This window comes from Thunnus thynnus, chromosome 5 (assembly GCF_963924715.1).
Source record: "Thunnus thynnus chromosome 5, fThuThy2.1, whole genome shotgun sequence".
Taxonomy (NCBI): Eukaryota; Metazoa; Chordata; class Actinopteri; order Scombriformes; family Scombridae; genus Thunnus; species Thunnus thynnus.
In genome coordinates this window covers 21,067,430-21,084,194 of record NC_089521.1, presented here as the reverse complement: position 1 = coordinate 21,084,194, position 16,765 = coordinate 21,067,430, and the positions used below count along the sequence as shown (strand labels likewise).

General features: G+C 40.2%; 1 protein-coding gene across 2 annotated transcripts; it reads left to right on the top strand.

Moving 5' to 3' along the window:
• The first annotated feature begins 30 nt into the window (after positions 1–30).
• Positions 31–16,572, top strand: LOC137183138 (unconventional myosin-Va-like). 2 transcript variants are annotated; one of them, XM_067589955.1, is made up of 40 exons: positions 31–397; positions 781–891; positions 1,451–1,622; positions 1,827–1,971; positions 2,103–2,259; positions 2,343–2,486; positions 2,895–2,976; positions 3,171–3,278; positions 3,402–3,508; positions 3,660–3,925; positions 4,015–4,096; positions 4,187–4,327; positions 4,460–4,585; positions 5,534–5,617; positions 5,925–6,047; positions 6,335–6,432; positions 6,540–6,626; positions 6,744–6,852; positions 6,958–7,169; positions 7,254–7,410; positions 8,275–8,514; positions 8,681–8,929; positions 9,582–9,675; positions 9,760–9,893; positions 10,203–10,313; positions 11,026–11,160; positions 11,259–11,315; positions 11,529–11,756; positions 11,881–11,948; positions 12,035–12,109; positions 12,196–12,394; positions 12,823–12,916; positions 13,011–13,154; positions 13,298–13,452; positions 13,541–13,630; positions 13,722–13,872; positions 13,978–14,257; positions 15,318–15,492; positions 15,583–15,663; positions 15,764–16,572. In XM_067589955.1, exons 1-40 carry the CDS (start codon positions 371–373, stop codon positions 15,914–15,916), a joined length of 5,451 nt encoding a protein of 1,816 aa, XP_067446056.1. In that variant the 5' UTR covers positions 31–370; the 3' UTR covers positions 15,917–16,572. The 2 variants fall into 2 exon arrangements, with proteins under 2 accessions (XP_067446056.1, XP_067446055.1); XM_067589954.1 differs by having other exon boundaries at positions 9,760–9,902.
• Positions 16,573–16,765: the final 193 nt, after the last annotated feature.

The window sequence follows — 16,765 nt, the reverse complement described above, 5'->3', positions numbered from 1 at the left end:
AAACGTCTCGCGAGAGTTTCGCAAATATAGGGTTACCTCCAGACACGACACACCGGCATGTGGCGGCAATGTTGACACCACCACATCCTCCTCCTCCTCTTCCTCCTCTTGCGGTTGAGTTGACTTGAGCTCGTTGACCGCTGGGAGGCACACAAGACGCACGAGAGCAAAACGTGTCACTGTTAACTGACTTGACAACTGTTGAAGCAGCAGTTTGAGTTGAGTCCTCCTCCCAGCTGAGCGCACCGAGACCTGGGAGAGGAGCTCGGAAAAAGTTCATGTTCTCCTCTCTGCGAGTCAATAAAATGTTTCAGCCTCCTCTCTACGGGCAGAGAAAGTTTGTGGGAACTCACTGAGCGAGTTGAAAGACATGGCAGCCTGTGAACTTTACGCCAAGGTAAGTTGGACATACTGGGTTAAATTAACTGGTAAAAGCTCATTCAACGGTTTTTCTCTTGACGTTAGTTTACGTCGCGGTAATTGTATCTGTCATTAATGTGTGATTTACTAGTACCACTCACTTACAGGTGTTTTCTTAAGAGCTTTTATAGGTATATAAAATCTTCTTTTGATTATTTTTTATCTCTTTGCCATTTAAAATACTCTGTATCCATGCACATTACACGCATGACTGCTGTCTGCTGACTTCAAGTTAGCTACCCTGCCATTTTCCCAAGGTGGAAACATGTCACTGCTGTTCTGCTGTAGTTTTCTTAAAAGTCTGTGTCACTGTAAAGTGCGGTTGGGTGACTCTGACCCGGTTTCCTTTATGTCCATCAGCATGCCCGTGTATGGCTCCCAGATGCAGCAGAAGTGTGGAAGTCAGCAGAGCTTATCAAAGATTACACTCCTGGCGACCAGACGCTTGCTCTGCAGCTGGAGGATGGCACGGTGAGACAGGCAAAATACCCACATAGCCACACACAGTGTTAGTGAGATAAGAGGCACCGGAGTGGAAATGGATGTGTGTGTGTGATGCTCTGTCAGAGGGCCATGCACACATTTCTGTGCGAGAACACTGGCAATGGAGTGCTCATAAATCTCTGTGGGATTATTCAAGGCAGCTGTGATGTTGGGTAAACGCACAAATATTCCCAAAAGAGACAAAATACCTTTTTGCTTGATTGACAACTCTGAAAAAGTAAACACAAGAAGTCTTGAGTGATGTTAAATGTTTCAAAATACATGGATTGACGGATGAACAGCGTGGTCAAAACATTTTTCAGTCAGTGTTGTTGCTACCTGCAGCTGTGATGTCGAGTTTGGGCATGCACTTCAGGTATGGAACTAAGGCCCAGGTATTATCATGAGTGAACACGAACAAACCAAGCACAATGGTTTCTAGGTAGCTTTGAAATGAACTACAAACTAGTTGTCCTTCTTTACAGTTTTTCTGAAAATGAAATCAACTACTGTATGTACTCAAAGCTAACTTATTGTGTTTTTGTAGGAGGTGAAATACAAAATCGACCCCAAAACAAACAATCTTCCACCACTAAGAAACCCAAACATCTTGGTGGGGGAAAATGACCTCACAGCTCTCAGCTACCTCCATGAGCCAGCTGTCCTCCACAACATCAAAGTGCGCTTCATTGACTCCAAGACGATTTACACGTACTGTGGTAATGAGCTTCATCTCCTTTTGACTCACACTATCACTTGTCACTGTAGACTTTGGAGCCTCGTTCACTGTACGCTCTGACATAATCTACATTATGCTGATTATTGTGGCACGGGCTGCTCTTAAAGGAACACGCACTAAAATGTATTATATGCATATGTTTTCATACAAACTCATTGAGATTTTTTCTCCTTGTGGTATTCAGGCATTGTCCTGGTCGCCATCAATCCATATGAGAGTCTGCCTATCTATGAAGCTGACATCATCAATGCTTACAGTGGGCAGAACATGGGAGACATGGACCCCCATATATTCGCAGTAGCAGAGGAGGCATACAAACAGATGGCCAGGTTTTTACACCTCTAAATACACTCCATTTTACTTTTTAAAGCAAGTGAAGGGTTCACTTACTTTTATGCTAGTACTCTAAATCTGTTTTAGCTGTCGTTTGATCTCTGTATCATCACATCTTTTCACGCAGAGATGAAAGAAACCAGTCCATAATAGTGAGTGGGGAGTCTGGAGCTGGTAAAACCGTCTCTGCTAAGTACGCTATGCGCTACTTTGCCACGGTCAGCTGCTCGTCTGGTGAGGCCAATGTTGAAGAGAGAGTCCTGGCCTCCAGTCCCATCATGGAGGTAACGTATAACACTGCAGGAAGATAAAACTAAGTGATAAAAATGACAAAGGTTACTGAGAGCCTTTTGTGTGTTTCATCTAGGCCCTTGGAAATGCCAAGACAACGAGGAATGACAACAGCAGTCGCTTTGGGAAGTACATCGAGATTGGGTTTGATAAGAAGCATTGCATAATTGGGGCTAATATGAGGACTTATCTACTAGAAAAGTCTAGAGTTGTGTTTCAGGTAAATTTCATCTGTATGAACTGAACTTGCACTTCTTTGGCTGATTATCTTCAGTGTCCGAATGTGGCCCTTCTTATCTTTCTATCTTCTTGTATGTCTCCTGGCAGTTAATTGATTTGAAACTCTCTCATGGACATGCAACATGTGTATATCTTAGCAACCTAACAACAAACAACATAAAATTCACACAGTTTAGCCTGCCTGGCCTTTGACTCAGAAAGTTGGCAACATATTGGGTTTTATTAAACAACGATCAACAGTTTTCAAGACAAAAATTGATAATTTCAGTTTAAGCCTGTGTTTAGCAATGTTTTTGCACTTTAAGCATGTATATACAGTCGAAAGAACTTTGCAGTACTTGTGACGTTTACCTTGTTTCAATTTTACATCTGTCAAAACTACTTTTAGGCTCACGGAGAAAGGAACTATCATATATTCTACCAGCTGTGTGCCTCTTCACATCTACCAGAGTTCAAAGCCTTCAAATTGGGTATGTGAGTTTCAAAAAAAATCCCTTTAAGTATTAATGTGATGTGGATACATTTTTATTTGTTTTAAGAGCTTTTATAATTATACTGATGTTCGGTTATGTTTGTTTTGAAAAGTTTGAAGTAGTAGTACCAGATTTAACAAGTGGTCTATATTAGTACTTATTAATGTTTTATATGATTTTAATGATTGAAGGTTGCGCGGATGACTTCCACTGTACTAACCAGGGTCACAGCCCCGTCATAGATAGAGTGGATGATGCCAAAGAGATGCACAATACCAGGAAGGCTTTCTCACTGTTAGGTGAGTGTTAGTAATTGCATTAACTGGGTTTTCATGTTGAGTAGACAGTACTGTACATATAAATTCATGTTTCTGAGTGAGTTATTGTACTTTTATTATATCATTGTTTTGTTTTCATTGTAGGAATCAGTGAAAGTGATCAAATGGCAATTTACCAAATTCTGGCGGCTATTCTCCATCTTAGCAACGTGGAGGTGAAAGATCAGTCAGCAGACAAAAGCAGCGTTTCGGTAAACACTGATTAACCTTGGACAAAACAATGGAGCTTTATATTTTTAAGTATTTTGTCTTGTGTATGTGTTAATTTCTGAATTCTGTATCGAGGATGTGTGGCTCTTATCATGTAGCCTACCTGGATCATTATTGTTGATGTATTTTCAGCCAGACAATGTCCACTTGATGGTGTTTTGTGAGTTGATGGGGGTCCCTGGTGAAGAAATGGCTCACTGGTTATGTCACCTGAAGCTCAAGACAACCACAGAAACCTATGTCAAGTCCATCTCCAAAATGAATGCAGTCAATGGTCGAGATGCCTTAGCCAAACACATCTATGCCAGACTCTTCAGCTGGATTGTTGGCAGTATTAACAATGCGTTAAAATCTGCTGTGAAACAACACTCATTCATTGGTGTGCTTGACATTTATGGGTATGTTTTTATCTCCGGGTTTGTGGATTTTCAATTTATGATTCAGATTGTGAGATAAGTCATTTTAATTTAAACATGTTTTTTTTCAGGTTTGAAACGTTTGACGTCAACAGCTTTGAACAGTTTTGCATCAATTATGCCAACGAGAAGCTTCAACAACAGTTCAACCTGGTATGTGGGTTTCCTTGCTCAACATCTTCATTTTCTTGTCAAAAGATACACATAAATCATTTTCAGCCATTACTCCCTCCATTCCTCCAGCATGTCTTCAAACTGGAGCAAGAGGAGTACATGAAAGAGCAGATACCGTGGACACTGATCGATTTCTATGATAACCAGCCGTGCATCAATCTGATTGAGGCCAAGTTGGGTGTCCTGGACCTTTTGGATGAGGAGTGCAAAGTAAAATACTGTTATTTTTTACTAGAAGTCGGTTCAGCTACTCTCCATTGGAGGAATCTCCACTGTGCTATGTTTGGAAGTTATGAGTAAAGCCATTACTAACTGATGTGTCAGCTCTTTTTCTTTCCGTAGATGCCTAAAGGCTCTGATGACACATGGGCCCAGAAAATGTACAACACCCTCTTGAAGCAGAATGCTCACTTTGATAAACCCAGGTTATCAAACAAAGCCTTCATCATCCACCACTTTGCAGACAAGGTAAGACATACAGTTGTATGTCTCATGCTGAGATGGCGTCAGTGGTTAGCATTGCCTCACAGTGAGAAGGCTTCACCACAGAAAGGGGATAGGTTAGGTTAGGAGAATTGGACACTCTGAAAGGTTCCCTGTGGAGTTTTCTTGCAAGCAAACAAAAGTCATGTTTATATTGAGTGTTGCTCACCAAAATGCACTGTGTGTATCCTTTAGGTCTAACAAACTGAATGCATTTCCTTCCTCATAAAACATTGAAAAGCTGTTTTTTAAAAGTATTTTAAAGCCTTCATTGTTTACATCCATGTTTACAAGCTTCCAGTCTTCTTCTTCCCTGCCTTTGTTTGTGCATTGCTGCATTTCTTGGCGAATTACAGCCCGCTGTAGATCATTGGAATAAAGTGAAACCATTGGACTGTGTTTCTCACCACCTGCTTGCACGAATGTGTGAATATACTCTTTGTGCGCATGTGCAACCTCATGCAAATTCATTAGAGAAACAAAACTGGGACACACACATTATAAAATCTGCTCCATATCGCTACTAGAGGTCAGAAAAGCTATACGGTACTTTTAAGTTGCCAGTATGTGTGAATGTGTTTACCCTGTGACAGACTAGCAACCTTTACAGGTTATAACCAGCCTCTTGCCAATGTGTGCTGGGATAGGCGTCAGCCCCCACCCCACCCTCCCACTCTTTACAGAACAAACAGTGTGGAAAATAGACGGATGGATGGATGATTCATGTTTTCTAATCCGGACTACCAAGAGAGTCAAGTGTGAAATTGTAATTACTTTGTCTGCAGAGCCAGAATCCTGTTCCTTCATCACAAATGTTTGATGATTATATTTACTAGAGCAGTACTAATCAGTTTACTTCAGACTTTGGATGATGTACATGACCTTTGCTCTTTTAGTCCAAGAATACTGTATGACCTGGTTCTTTGTGCCTAGGTGGAGTACCAGTGTGTGGGCTTCCTGGAGAAAAACAAGGACACAGTCAATGAGGAGCAGATAAATGTGCTGAAAAAGAGCAAGGTGAAATAATTTGTTTCCAGTTGTATATGATATCCTAATTTATTATCCCTCCTAATTAGTCGGTCGTAATGGATGTAAGAAATGTGTTCACTAGAATTCGATGTCAACATCTCTCCAACTAAACCCAAATGACTGCTCAGTACATTTTGTGTTGCAAGTCCTTGGGCACACACCCTGGAATTGTTCAACCTTAACTATTGAAGGAAATACTCCCATTTATGAATTTTAGATTGAAAACACTGCCATCTGCTGTTCAATGACAAGTTTGTTTTCTGTTGCTCTGATGTCTGAAAATTTCTCTTTTCAGTTTGATTTCCTGCTGAAGCTGTTTGAGGATGATGAGAAGGCAGCAAGTTCCACCAACAAGCAGACTAACACTGGAAGGTCTGGTCAGACTCAGAGGGAAAATAAGAAGACTGTTGGACTGCAGGTGAGGGCATATAGAGGAGGTCACATGACATTTGGTGGTATGTGATAGTTTGATAGTTACTGTTTCAGTTCTCATTATCTTAAAACCATGATTTTTTTTTATCTTGCAAGTATGAGATTTGGCTGGTAGATCTAGTTGCCACCAAAAATGTATAATTAGATCATTTCTGAGTGATTGAAGTCAAAATATGACATTAGACATTTAAACTGTGTAAGCACATTTATTATAATTCCTATATTTCCAAAAGTACTCACTAAGGATTCACTCTTTGTTGTCTCTTCAATCAGTTTCGACAGTCTCTACATTTGCTGATGGACACACTTAATGCGACGACTCCTCACTACGTACGCTGCATCAAGCCAAATGACCATAAAGCATCGTTCACGTGAGGAGGATTATTTCACTTGTCTGTTTCATATGATTATCCACAACATGCACAGACGAAAGAGAAGCATACTAATTTTAGTAATGCGTGTCTTCTTTTTTATAAAGCCTGGACCCTGTGAGAGCAGTGCAGCAGCTTCGAGCATGTGGCATCCTCGAAACAATCCGGATCTCAGCAGCAGGCTTCCCATCTAGGTAGCATATCAACAGCAGCATCTGGTACAGATATAGGACCATTTGTACACACAACTGTATGTTGTTTATAATACATAGAAATATAAAAATTTATGTTATTTTATATGAATATCGCAGATGGACCTATCAGGAATTCTTTAGCCGTTACCGGGTCCTCATGAAGCAAAAGGATGTGCTTCCTGATAGAAAACAGACATGCAGAAATCTACTGGAAAAGCTCATCAAGGTGTGTTTAATTGTAGAAGAGCTCCTGCGCAGTACGTGCAACTTTCACAGACCCACTAAAATATGTGATATATTATAAACGCTTTATTGTGTTTATTGTTCGTAGGATCAGGATAAGTATCAGTTTGGCAAAAACAAGATCTTCTTCAGAGCTGGTCAGGTGGCTTACCTGGAGAAGCTGCGTTCTGACATGCTGCGGATGGCTTGTGTCCGCATCCAGAAAACAATCCGCTGCTGGCTGGCACGCAAAAAGTACCTGAGGATGAAGGAGTCTGCCATTACTATACAGAGACACGTGCGAGGTCACCAGGCACGCTGGTGAGTAGAACAACAGCAGAATAAGAATTTTATAAGAACTAGAGCTATTTCCAGCATATTTCTCACAATTTTTTTCCCTGTCAGTTATGTTAAGTTTCTGCGAAGCACCAGAGCAGCTGTTGTCATCCAGCGGAACGTGCGTATGTGGGTGACCAGGAGACGCTACCAGAAGCAGCGCTCTGCAGCAATCACAGTTCAGTGCTTCTTGAGGGCCTACATGGCTAGAAAGCAGTACTATAAGGTAATGTTATGCTTGCTGAAAATGTGAAGGCCCCTAGAGAGTCATAATTAAACACTGCACACTTCAAGGTCTCCTCAACTGGAAGGTTCTGTAGCCAAATTATTTTTTACTAACATAATTCCAGATGATTTTAGCTTCCCTGCCGAGTATTTTTGAGTTTGTCTACTGGAGTCTTGAGGGGATTTAAAAATATTTTTTTCAAAACATGGTGGAACCTGACAGTTGAATATAACATTAGGCAAACCTGGATATAATAGCTGGCACAAAGAAAACAAGAATTAGTGCCTGTTGAACATAATGTGTAAAAGTTTCCAGCTCTAAGGAAGTCCAGATGTGCCAGTTTCCTGCAATAACATTGTTGAGTTAGTGAAGCCTTGTACACTAGATTGTTTTCCAGTTTCTAGACCTTGATCAGTGTATTAATCATTGATCATTGAGTCATATAAGTAGAGACTGACAACATTTGTACAGAATTAGTTAATTTTACACTTGAATTAAATGAATTAAATGTTTGTAATTTATACAGTACGGACAATTTCAATTGAAATTGCATTGCTAGGCAACAGCTTGGGTCCTGTTTATTTCCTGTAAGATGATGTCATTCACATACACTCCAACAAGAAATCAACTGGAACATATTTTAATATTTTAACATGAACCTGTGAAACAGGTTTGTAAGACAGAGGCACACAGTGTTAATGCAATTTATTGTATAAAAATGCATTAACACTTCTTATGTATAAATAATCTTATTGAAGAAAGAATCCAGTATTTTATACATGATGCCCCAGGATTTTCAGCTCACCTCTTCTTAACACTATGTGTAACACTTAACACAATATATATCTGTTTTTGTTTTCATAGTTCATGTATGAGCAAAAGGCTGTGATCATCCAGAAGTGGGTGAAAGGCTGGCTAGCGAGGCAGCATTATAAACGAGCCCTGGCAGACATAGTCCTGCTGCAGAGCTGTGTACGTCGCATGATGGCTAAGAAGGAATTAAAGAAGCTGAAAATGGAGGCACGCTCTGTGGAGCACTTTAAGAAACTCAACATTGGCATGGAGAACAAGATTTTGCAGTTGCAACACAAGATAAACGAGCAGGTGAGTATTGTGTGAGTCAGTATGCATATCCGGTGCTATCTGTATGAGATACTTGTTTAATCTGTAATCTACCATAACAAAAAATGATGCTGACAATAATTTGGGTCATTGGGAGTTATTGTATCACATGCACAGACAGCATGTGTGTGTGTGTTTCCCCCTGCAGCATAAAGAAAACAGAGAGCTCAGTGAGAAGCTAAATGTTGTGGGGAAGACCCAGGCTGTGGAGAGGGAGAGACACAGCAGAGATATTGAAAACCTACGTAGATCAGAGCAGGAGGCCAAAGTCAAGGCAGAGACGGTCCCCTCGTTGCTGGAGCAGCTCTCCTTCCTTCAAAAGGAGCTGGAAAACATCCGCAGAGAGAAAGAAGCCGTTGAAGACCGGGCAAAGGTCTACGTAGAGGAGACACAACAGGTTGGCCTACTCCACTTCATCTAAATTTAACCAACTTTACTGGCTGACAAGATCACCAGTATTTTCCACACAGTGCTTTTTTCCTTAATTATGAGGTATAGTAGTGGGTGGGAGAATGATGTAGCGCTATATGAGTACCTTCAATGACATTTAGTTAAATTTATGTTGCACTCACACCAACAAACTGTTATTTCCCACAGTAGGCTGTACAGCAGAGCATCATTTGTTTTCTCAAGTCTTAGTCAGCCCATCATTATGTGCTCAAACTTTCATTCATTTGTTGTTTTATTGTTTTTTTGTAAATCCACATTTGTGTGAGGTCTACATTTACTTCTACTACTTGCTGTGTGATGCCACCATGTTCTGCTTCTTTAGACTACATGTTCATTTGTTTTATGATGGAGAAAAATAAGTTTGCTTGCCCAAAGCGTTCAGGAAAAAGTGGAGCAGTCCTACATTTAGGTTTTATGTCCTCACAAATCAACAATGGTGGTCTATGTTGGAGAAAAATACCAACATTTGTGGAACGTTTTTACCATGTGGGAATTGTATGAACTCAGTAGTGTGGTAGTAGTGTTTTTGTTAGTTCTAAAGCCTGACTTGCTATCATGAATAGCAATAACGCTTAGATTTTTCCTTGTCTCACAATCAGGTGGTAGCGGAGCTAAATATGAAAAACAGCTCATTGAACAACGAGAAAGATGAACTTAACAAGCTAATCGTGGAACAAGCCCAACAGTTAAAAGGTACTGAGTAGTTCACCTCAAACCTCCACAGTCCTTTAGTAATGGATACATTTGAATTAAATGAAACATAATTGTTGTTTTCAGAGACTAAAACCAACATGGAAAACACCAAACAGATGGAGAAAGACTTAACTGAAGAACGCTCACGCTACCAAAGTCTGCTGAGTGAACACCTGCATCTGGAGGAGCGACACAGAGACCTGAAGGAGGAGATGAATGTCAGCATTGTGAGGAACACATCATTTACGCGTCACAGTGTTGAAATTGCAGCATTACTTGTCATGTGATAGCTCTTGATGATGGATTTAAACGGCATGGGAGTTTCAAGATACTGTCACAAACAAGAATCACTTCAACAGAGTAGTTCAGTAGTTGTACAGGACTTTTTACATGTATACATCTTAAAGAGTATGACGTCTCACATCCTGTGTACAAATTATGTGTAACATGACAATATTTATTTCTTTGATGGAACACATTTAGGCCTGGCTACTTATCCATCTGTAACATGTTTTTTCCCCCCACAGACCCCAAGCAAACCTAGTCACAAGAGGACAGACTCCAGCTACAGCAGTAACTCATCTGAGTTTAGTCAGAGCTTAGGCTCTACCGATGGAGAGGACAACTCTCAAACAGAGGTAATGTACTAAATAAGACAATATCATGGTGCTACTGCATAATCAGAATTGTCTTGAAGTGATACTCCATCCAAAATCTATGTGTGGGCTTGAAGGTGGCTGTAAAACATCTGTATTTTCATTATTGGGGAAGAACTGCAGCTGTATGGCGTCAACACAGTGAGTTAGAAGAAATTGCAAAGGTGACACATTTTCACGGTGGAAAAATAACACCATAATCCAGTTCTCCACTATCCATCTGTATGATGATTTTGTTTCTATCACTCATAGTTTTGTTAAAATATGACCAAAGACACTGCCTTCATGTTCAGAGCACTGAAGCTTGTCTCTGATCAGATCAGGCTAATATTGTCCACAAAAAATTAGCTGCTTGACTGAGGGGACAGTTACGATGTTGACATGCTCCCTGTGATTACTGTGGATAGAGACATTGGATTTCCCCTGAATTCACATTATTTGATATTTGGGCTGCAGTTGAGAAGGGTATATGGTTTACTACAGTAAACTTTTTATTAGTGCCACAAAAAAGGGAAAGAAAGTAGAGATACGTCTTGGTGTGTGTTGATATTTGTCTTGTAGCGCTTGTAGGGAATGTTTTTCAGCAGCTGTGGGAAGATTTAACTGGGCTTGTCTATGTTATAATCCTATTAGTGCAGCATTCTAGTTAGGTTGTGAGGAAAATCATCAGCCAATGATTGCTGTGTTTTGTTAGGATGAGACCCAGCCCACAGTGGACCTGCCAGTCCTTCTGAAGTTTCAGAGAAGAGTGAAGGAACTGGAGCAGGAAAAACAGTCACTATGGCAGCAGCTGGATAACAGAGAAGAAGCCCAACAAGAAAAAGCAAAAGTATGCACTGAAACACTGAACAATTGCAATCTTATAAGTTATAATTTGGTTGTTATTTGTGGTTGAAATTTACATTATGTGTATATTTGTCAAAAAAGGAGGCGGAGAAGCAGAGAACTGTAGGCAGAGCAGAACTGGACTTGGAAACACTTAAGGTATGACTTAGTCAGGTACATAAAATGGGATTTTTAAGTAAAAAAATATTTTTTGCTTAACAGCAAGATCTGTTCCAAAATCCCCAAAAGAAAGAGACCCATTATTATAACTTATAATCAATAACTTCTTGTTGTGTTTAAATTCTGAATTAAGAATAGAAGCAAAATTTAATTTGTAGACGTTGTGTTTTTTTATTAAATTATTTAATTTAGCGGCAAGAGCTGGAGTCAGAGAACAAAAAGTTGAAGCAGGATCTAAATGAGCTGCGGAAGTCTCTGACCAATGAGAATAGTGCTTCGATGCCCCCTGCCCCTGGCTCGCTGCCCTACAACATACTGGTGGATCAACTCAGCTCTTCCAATGAGGAGCTGGACATGCGGAAAGAGGAAGTGCTGCTTCTTAGATCGCATATGGTCCGTCAAGAGGCTCTTAAACATAAGGTGACACAGTTAATTACATTTGTTATTTTATTTTAGGATTATTTAAATATTCTCTATTTTTTTATTTGATGCTACGGACATCTTAACTAAAAATAATGTGTCCCTTTTGAACTGACGCCTCTAGGACTCTGCACTTGGAGAAGGTGTAAAAATAGATCTGAGTGAAATCCCCTCATTTCAAGATGTCAACAGGTAAAAACACTTTGCTCCCACTCTGGCTTAAATCTATCAGGAGGTACAGTTAAGTGTTATTTACATTGTCTGATGCTGTCGCTTAGGTCCACTGCCATCCACACACTGAATGAAGATGGAGAGCTGTGGCTGGCTTATGAAGGCTTGAAGGAGACCAACAGGTAATAAAGTAATATTCTGTCTCTGGTTAGTGAATTCAAGCAAGTTCATGCCATATGGAATTGAATGCTGTCCCTCCGTCCTCCAGGCTTCTGGAGTGCCAGATGCAGGAGCAGGAATGTCTTCACAACGAGAAGAATAAGAAGCTGCTGCAGGAGGTGAACAAGCTGAAAGAGGAAAAGGAGCAGCAGCAGAAGCTGTTGGCTCAGAGCCTCAACCTGCCTGAAGGTGCTCGCATTGAGGCGATCCTGAAGCATGAGATCACTCGGCTCACCAATGAGAACCTGGTGGGTCTGCTCACTGGCTGTCCAGATCTGTCTCTCTGCATCTTATCAGTTACTTTGACTGTGTGATTAGTTTCACAGTCCCTTTAAAATAAACAGTTAGATGACTGTCCAGTATTGGATTTGAACTTTTGAAAGGGCATCTTATAATTTTCTATTTCAAATAAGAATAAATGTGTTTTTCCTTAAGGAGACATCGTGGTATTGCATCCACAAATAATATAATACAAGCATGTTTACATTAATATTAAAAAACACAAAAGAGTAAGGAAAGTGCTTTTAGGATTGAAGACTTACTAAGAGTTTCTACTGGACAAAAGTATTTCTCAACATCTTGGCTCATTACATAGTGTGACGGTTTAAAAAATGAACACTTTGCCGTATATGAAAGTTTTGTTTGCCCTCACACTAATATGTCTGCATAATTTTAGGAACTCTTGGAGCAGCAGGAGAAACAAGACAAAACCATACGCAAGTTGAAAAAACAACTGAAGGTGTACATGAAAAAAGTGGAAGATTTTGAAGGTAATCACATGGCCTTGACAGTGTTCATACAGTGTATCTCCCAGAATGAAATATCACAACATTAATCCTGTAATTCCTTCCTTGCTGTGTCTAGCGAGCGCTCAGCAAAAGAATAACTCCTCCATGATGAACACTCCTGTGAGAGCAGTAAATATCACCCGCAAGGAGAAGGAGTACCAGGGTATGTTGGAGTATAGAGAGGGAGATGAGAGCCGCCTGCTGAAGAATCTGGTCATAGGTATGTCGAACCTGTTTCACTCAAGCAAATAATTGTAATTTAATATTTTCTGAAGTGTTCTCTGAATGTATGCAAAGGTTTTTCTTCATAGATGGAGGACACAGTATTTGAGTTTTTTCTCTGACATGTTGTAATCTTCTCAGATCTGAAGGCTCGTGGTGTAGCAGTCAGCCTCATTCCTGGGCTTCCAGCCTACATCATTTTCATGTGCCTGCGATACGCTGACCATGTTAACGATGATCAGAGAGTCAGCTCTTTGCTCAATTCCACCATCAGCAGCATCAAAGGGGTCATTAAGGTGAAGGACATTATATATGCAGTAGTTTAGATCTGTGTAAATAAAGTGATTGATGTGTTTTGAATTGATTTTTGTGATGTTTCTACAGAGGAGAGGAGATGATTTTGAAGTGGTTTCCTTCTGGCTGTCCAACACATGCCGGTTACTGAACTGTCTGAAGCAGTACAGTGGAGACGAGGTAGGCATGAGACAGTTTTGATGCTAGAGTCAACTTCACAGCTGTCCATGTCCCTGAATTAACTTTGGATGTTTGCACAACCTCTACATAGGTGTTCATCACACACAACACTGCTAAGCAGAATGAGCACTGCCTGACCAACTTTGAATTGTCAGAGTATCAGCAAGTTCTTGGTGATCTGTCCATCCAAATTTACCGCCAGCTCATCAAGTGTATGGAGGACATCCTGCAGTCCATGATAGGTGAAGAGACATAATCTAACTATACATGATTAGAAAACACCATGTTCTTGTCTGACCATAACCAGCACATGAAATGTTTTTCCCCTGTGTGTTTTACATGTGTAGTGGCAAGCATGCTGGAGCATGAAGCAATCCAGGGCGTTTTGGGCTCTAAACCAACTGGTCTGAGGAAAAGAAGCTCCAGTTCCCCAGAGGAGGCTGTTACAGTGGAAGTCCTCCTGCAGCGCCTTGGCCTCTTCCACGCCACCATGAGTCAACATGGGATGGACTCAGACCTCATTAAACAGGTGGTCAAGCAGCAGTTTTACATCATCTGCGCTGTCACACTGAACAACCTGCTGCTGAGGAAGGACATGTGTTCCTGGAGTAAAGGCCTGCAGATCAGGTACAGCAGGGAACACCCATCCACCTGTTGATATTATAGTTTATGCAATAAGAATAGAGGGAAAACATGTGGATTGGAATTTGTTGGTCTTTGTTTATGTCAAGCAAGCTTCCTCAGGTGATGTCTCAGACTCTCATTGGTTCGATTTGTTACAAAACATATAGGGATAATGCGTGTTTACAGTATTATAGCATTTAAAAGGAGTGTGTGCTATAATTAGAGGTCTGAATTTCAAACTTTTAAAAACCCTGCACCATGCTCAACTGAATAATCCACATTTTTAATTACTGACCCACCGATACTGTAGATCAGTGGAATTGAAGAGCTGTAAAGGCTGAGGTATGTTCAAGATGAACCGGTGTTTATAGCTGTTCTGAACAAAAACCCTGCCAGAATAGATAGGGCTGAGATGCTACAGTTGTTAAAATGGAGATAAAGGCGCACACTTTCAAACTTTTGAAAGTGAACGTGCTTGTCGGAGTGTCGGTTTCAGCAGGTTACAAAAACTGCCCGCCTCAATTCCAACATGGGAAAGGTGTTTTAGACTCTTTGACATTCTGACAAGCATGTTGTCTGAAGCATACTGAGGTCTTAAGATGACACGTTTTGGCCTAACGAGGGGTCTATAATAAAACAGAACACACACACCATTTGAGGCAACTTTTTGATCTGAGTTACAAAAATACAGTTATTTTCTGTGATATTAATTGATACAGAAAGACAATATTCCATGCTAAGAAAACCTTAATCTAAATGATTGAGCCAAATAAGATTACGTCATGTGTTGGTTCAGTGCTAGTTTGTTTTTAGTTTTGAATCTCAACCACTTTTATCTCCAGATTCAAAGCTTTAGGAATTTGCACAGATATACTTAAAACACTCATTGCTTCACAGACATTAGACAGATATTAGCAGTGGTGAATTTTTTATTCTTAAAGGTAGCAACATTTTCATTTAACATTAATAATATTGTGATTGTACAGGACTGATGATACAGTTGACCTGCTTAGACAGTACCTGAGTTTAATCTGAATTGTTCCCTCAATGCGTCTGTTTTCAGGTACAATGTTTGGCAGTTGGAGGAGTGGCTGACAGAGAGAGAGCTGGCAGACTGCGGTGCCAAGGAGACTCTGGAGCCTCTCGTGCAGGCCGCACAGCTTCTGCAGATCAAGAAGAAGACCGAGTCGGATGCCCAAGCTATCTGCAACATGTGCACTGCCCTCACCACAGCACAGGTCCATCATCAGTGAACGTTCAGCCTCCTTAATCTGTCTACATAATATTTTTGCTCTGCTTTGATCATTGTTTGTTTTTCTTTCTCTCAGATTGTAAAAGTGTTGACCTTGTACACCCCAGTGATTGAATTTGAAGAGCGAGTGACAACCAGCTTCATTGAAACCATTAAAGTGAGTTGTTGTGTGGGCAAGAAGTGCGGTGCTCTTTAACAGTATACCCAGTTAAGCTATCAACCTTTTTACTATATCTTTTTTTTTTTTTACATTTCAGAACCTTTTGAAAGACAGAGATGAGTCATCCACGTTGATGATGGACACCAAGAAGATCTTCTCTGTCACTCTTCCCTTCTCACCCTCCTCTGTGGCTCTGGAGACCATCCAGATCCCCGCTAGCTTTAATCTGGGCTTCCTCACCCGCATCTAGACCAACCTTTGACACTCGCACCTTGTTCTCTGACTTAACCAGAGCAAAAACACCTAGGACTGTTTTTCAAACTTTGTACCTAATGTAGTAGTTTCATGATAAGCGAATATTGTAATGCTGCAACAGGATAAGGAAATGTTGTTTACATGCATCTATGTATTAGATTTTCAGCACTGCATAGCCAAAGAGTAATAATTGTATGAGCAGTGAATATGCACAAACAGTCTTTTAAAGGTCACATCTTTCTACACTAAATGTATCACTTATACATGTGCAGATAGTTCATTCATGTATTCATGAGTATGATTCTTTTCCTGCTATCTAAATAACAAAATTGGACCTTTAGCAACACTAAATCTACAAGTGACGTTTCTGATACCTAGGATATATAAACGTATTCTGATAACTTGTGTCAGTGGGCACAGTTTTAAAAATGGATAACTATGAGTGATGTTAAAGTATTAATGTGCATCTAAACACTGATTTAACTGCTGAAGATGTGTTGTGATGAAATTTGGGAGCACTGTTTTATTTCTGTAACTATCAGGTGATGGTTATTTATGCCAGGATGAGGTGAAGGAAAAGAAAATAATCCAAGTATGTATTTAACCAGTCTTAATACTGTCGGTCATATTAAAGGCTGGCGTTTCAGTAAAGATGGTGTCAAGTGCTTATCAATTCTGCACAAAGGGTTTCACGACCTCATGAGGTTCCTAAAGAAAATGTAGAATATTTCAGTTACACTTTGTATTTGTCTTTTGAGACTCTGCTATATCCTCTGAGGCAGTTATGTAATGAGGTGTACGATTAGATTTAACAGCAGGAATCCTCAATCAAATGTAATCAAAC

Coding starts and splice junctions, on each gene's coding strand:
- LOC137183138 (XM_067589954.1), top strand. CDS start 371: ATGGCAGCCTGTGAACTTTACGCCAAG. Junction 11,949..12,034: donor TCATTTCAAGATGTCAACAG/GTAAAAACACTT, acceptor GCTGTCGCTTAG/GTCCACTGCCATCCACACAC. Junction 13,873..13,977: donor CATCCTGCAGTCCATGATAG/GTGAAGAGACAT, acceptor TTACATGTGTAG/TGGCAAGCATGCTGGAGCAT.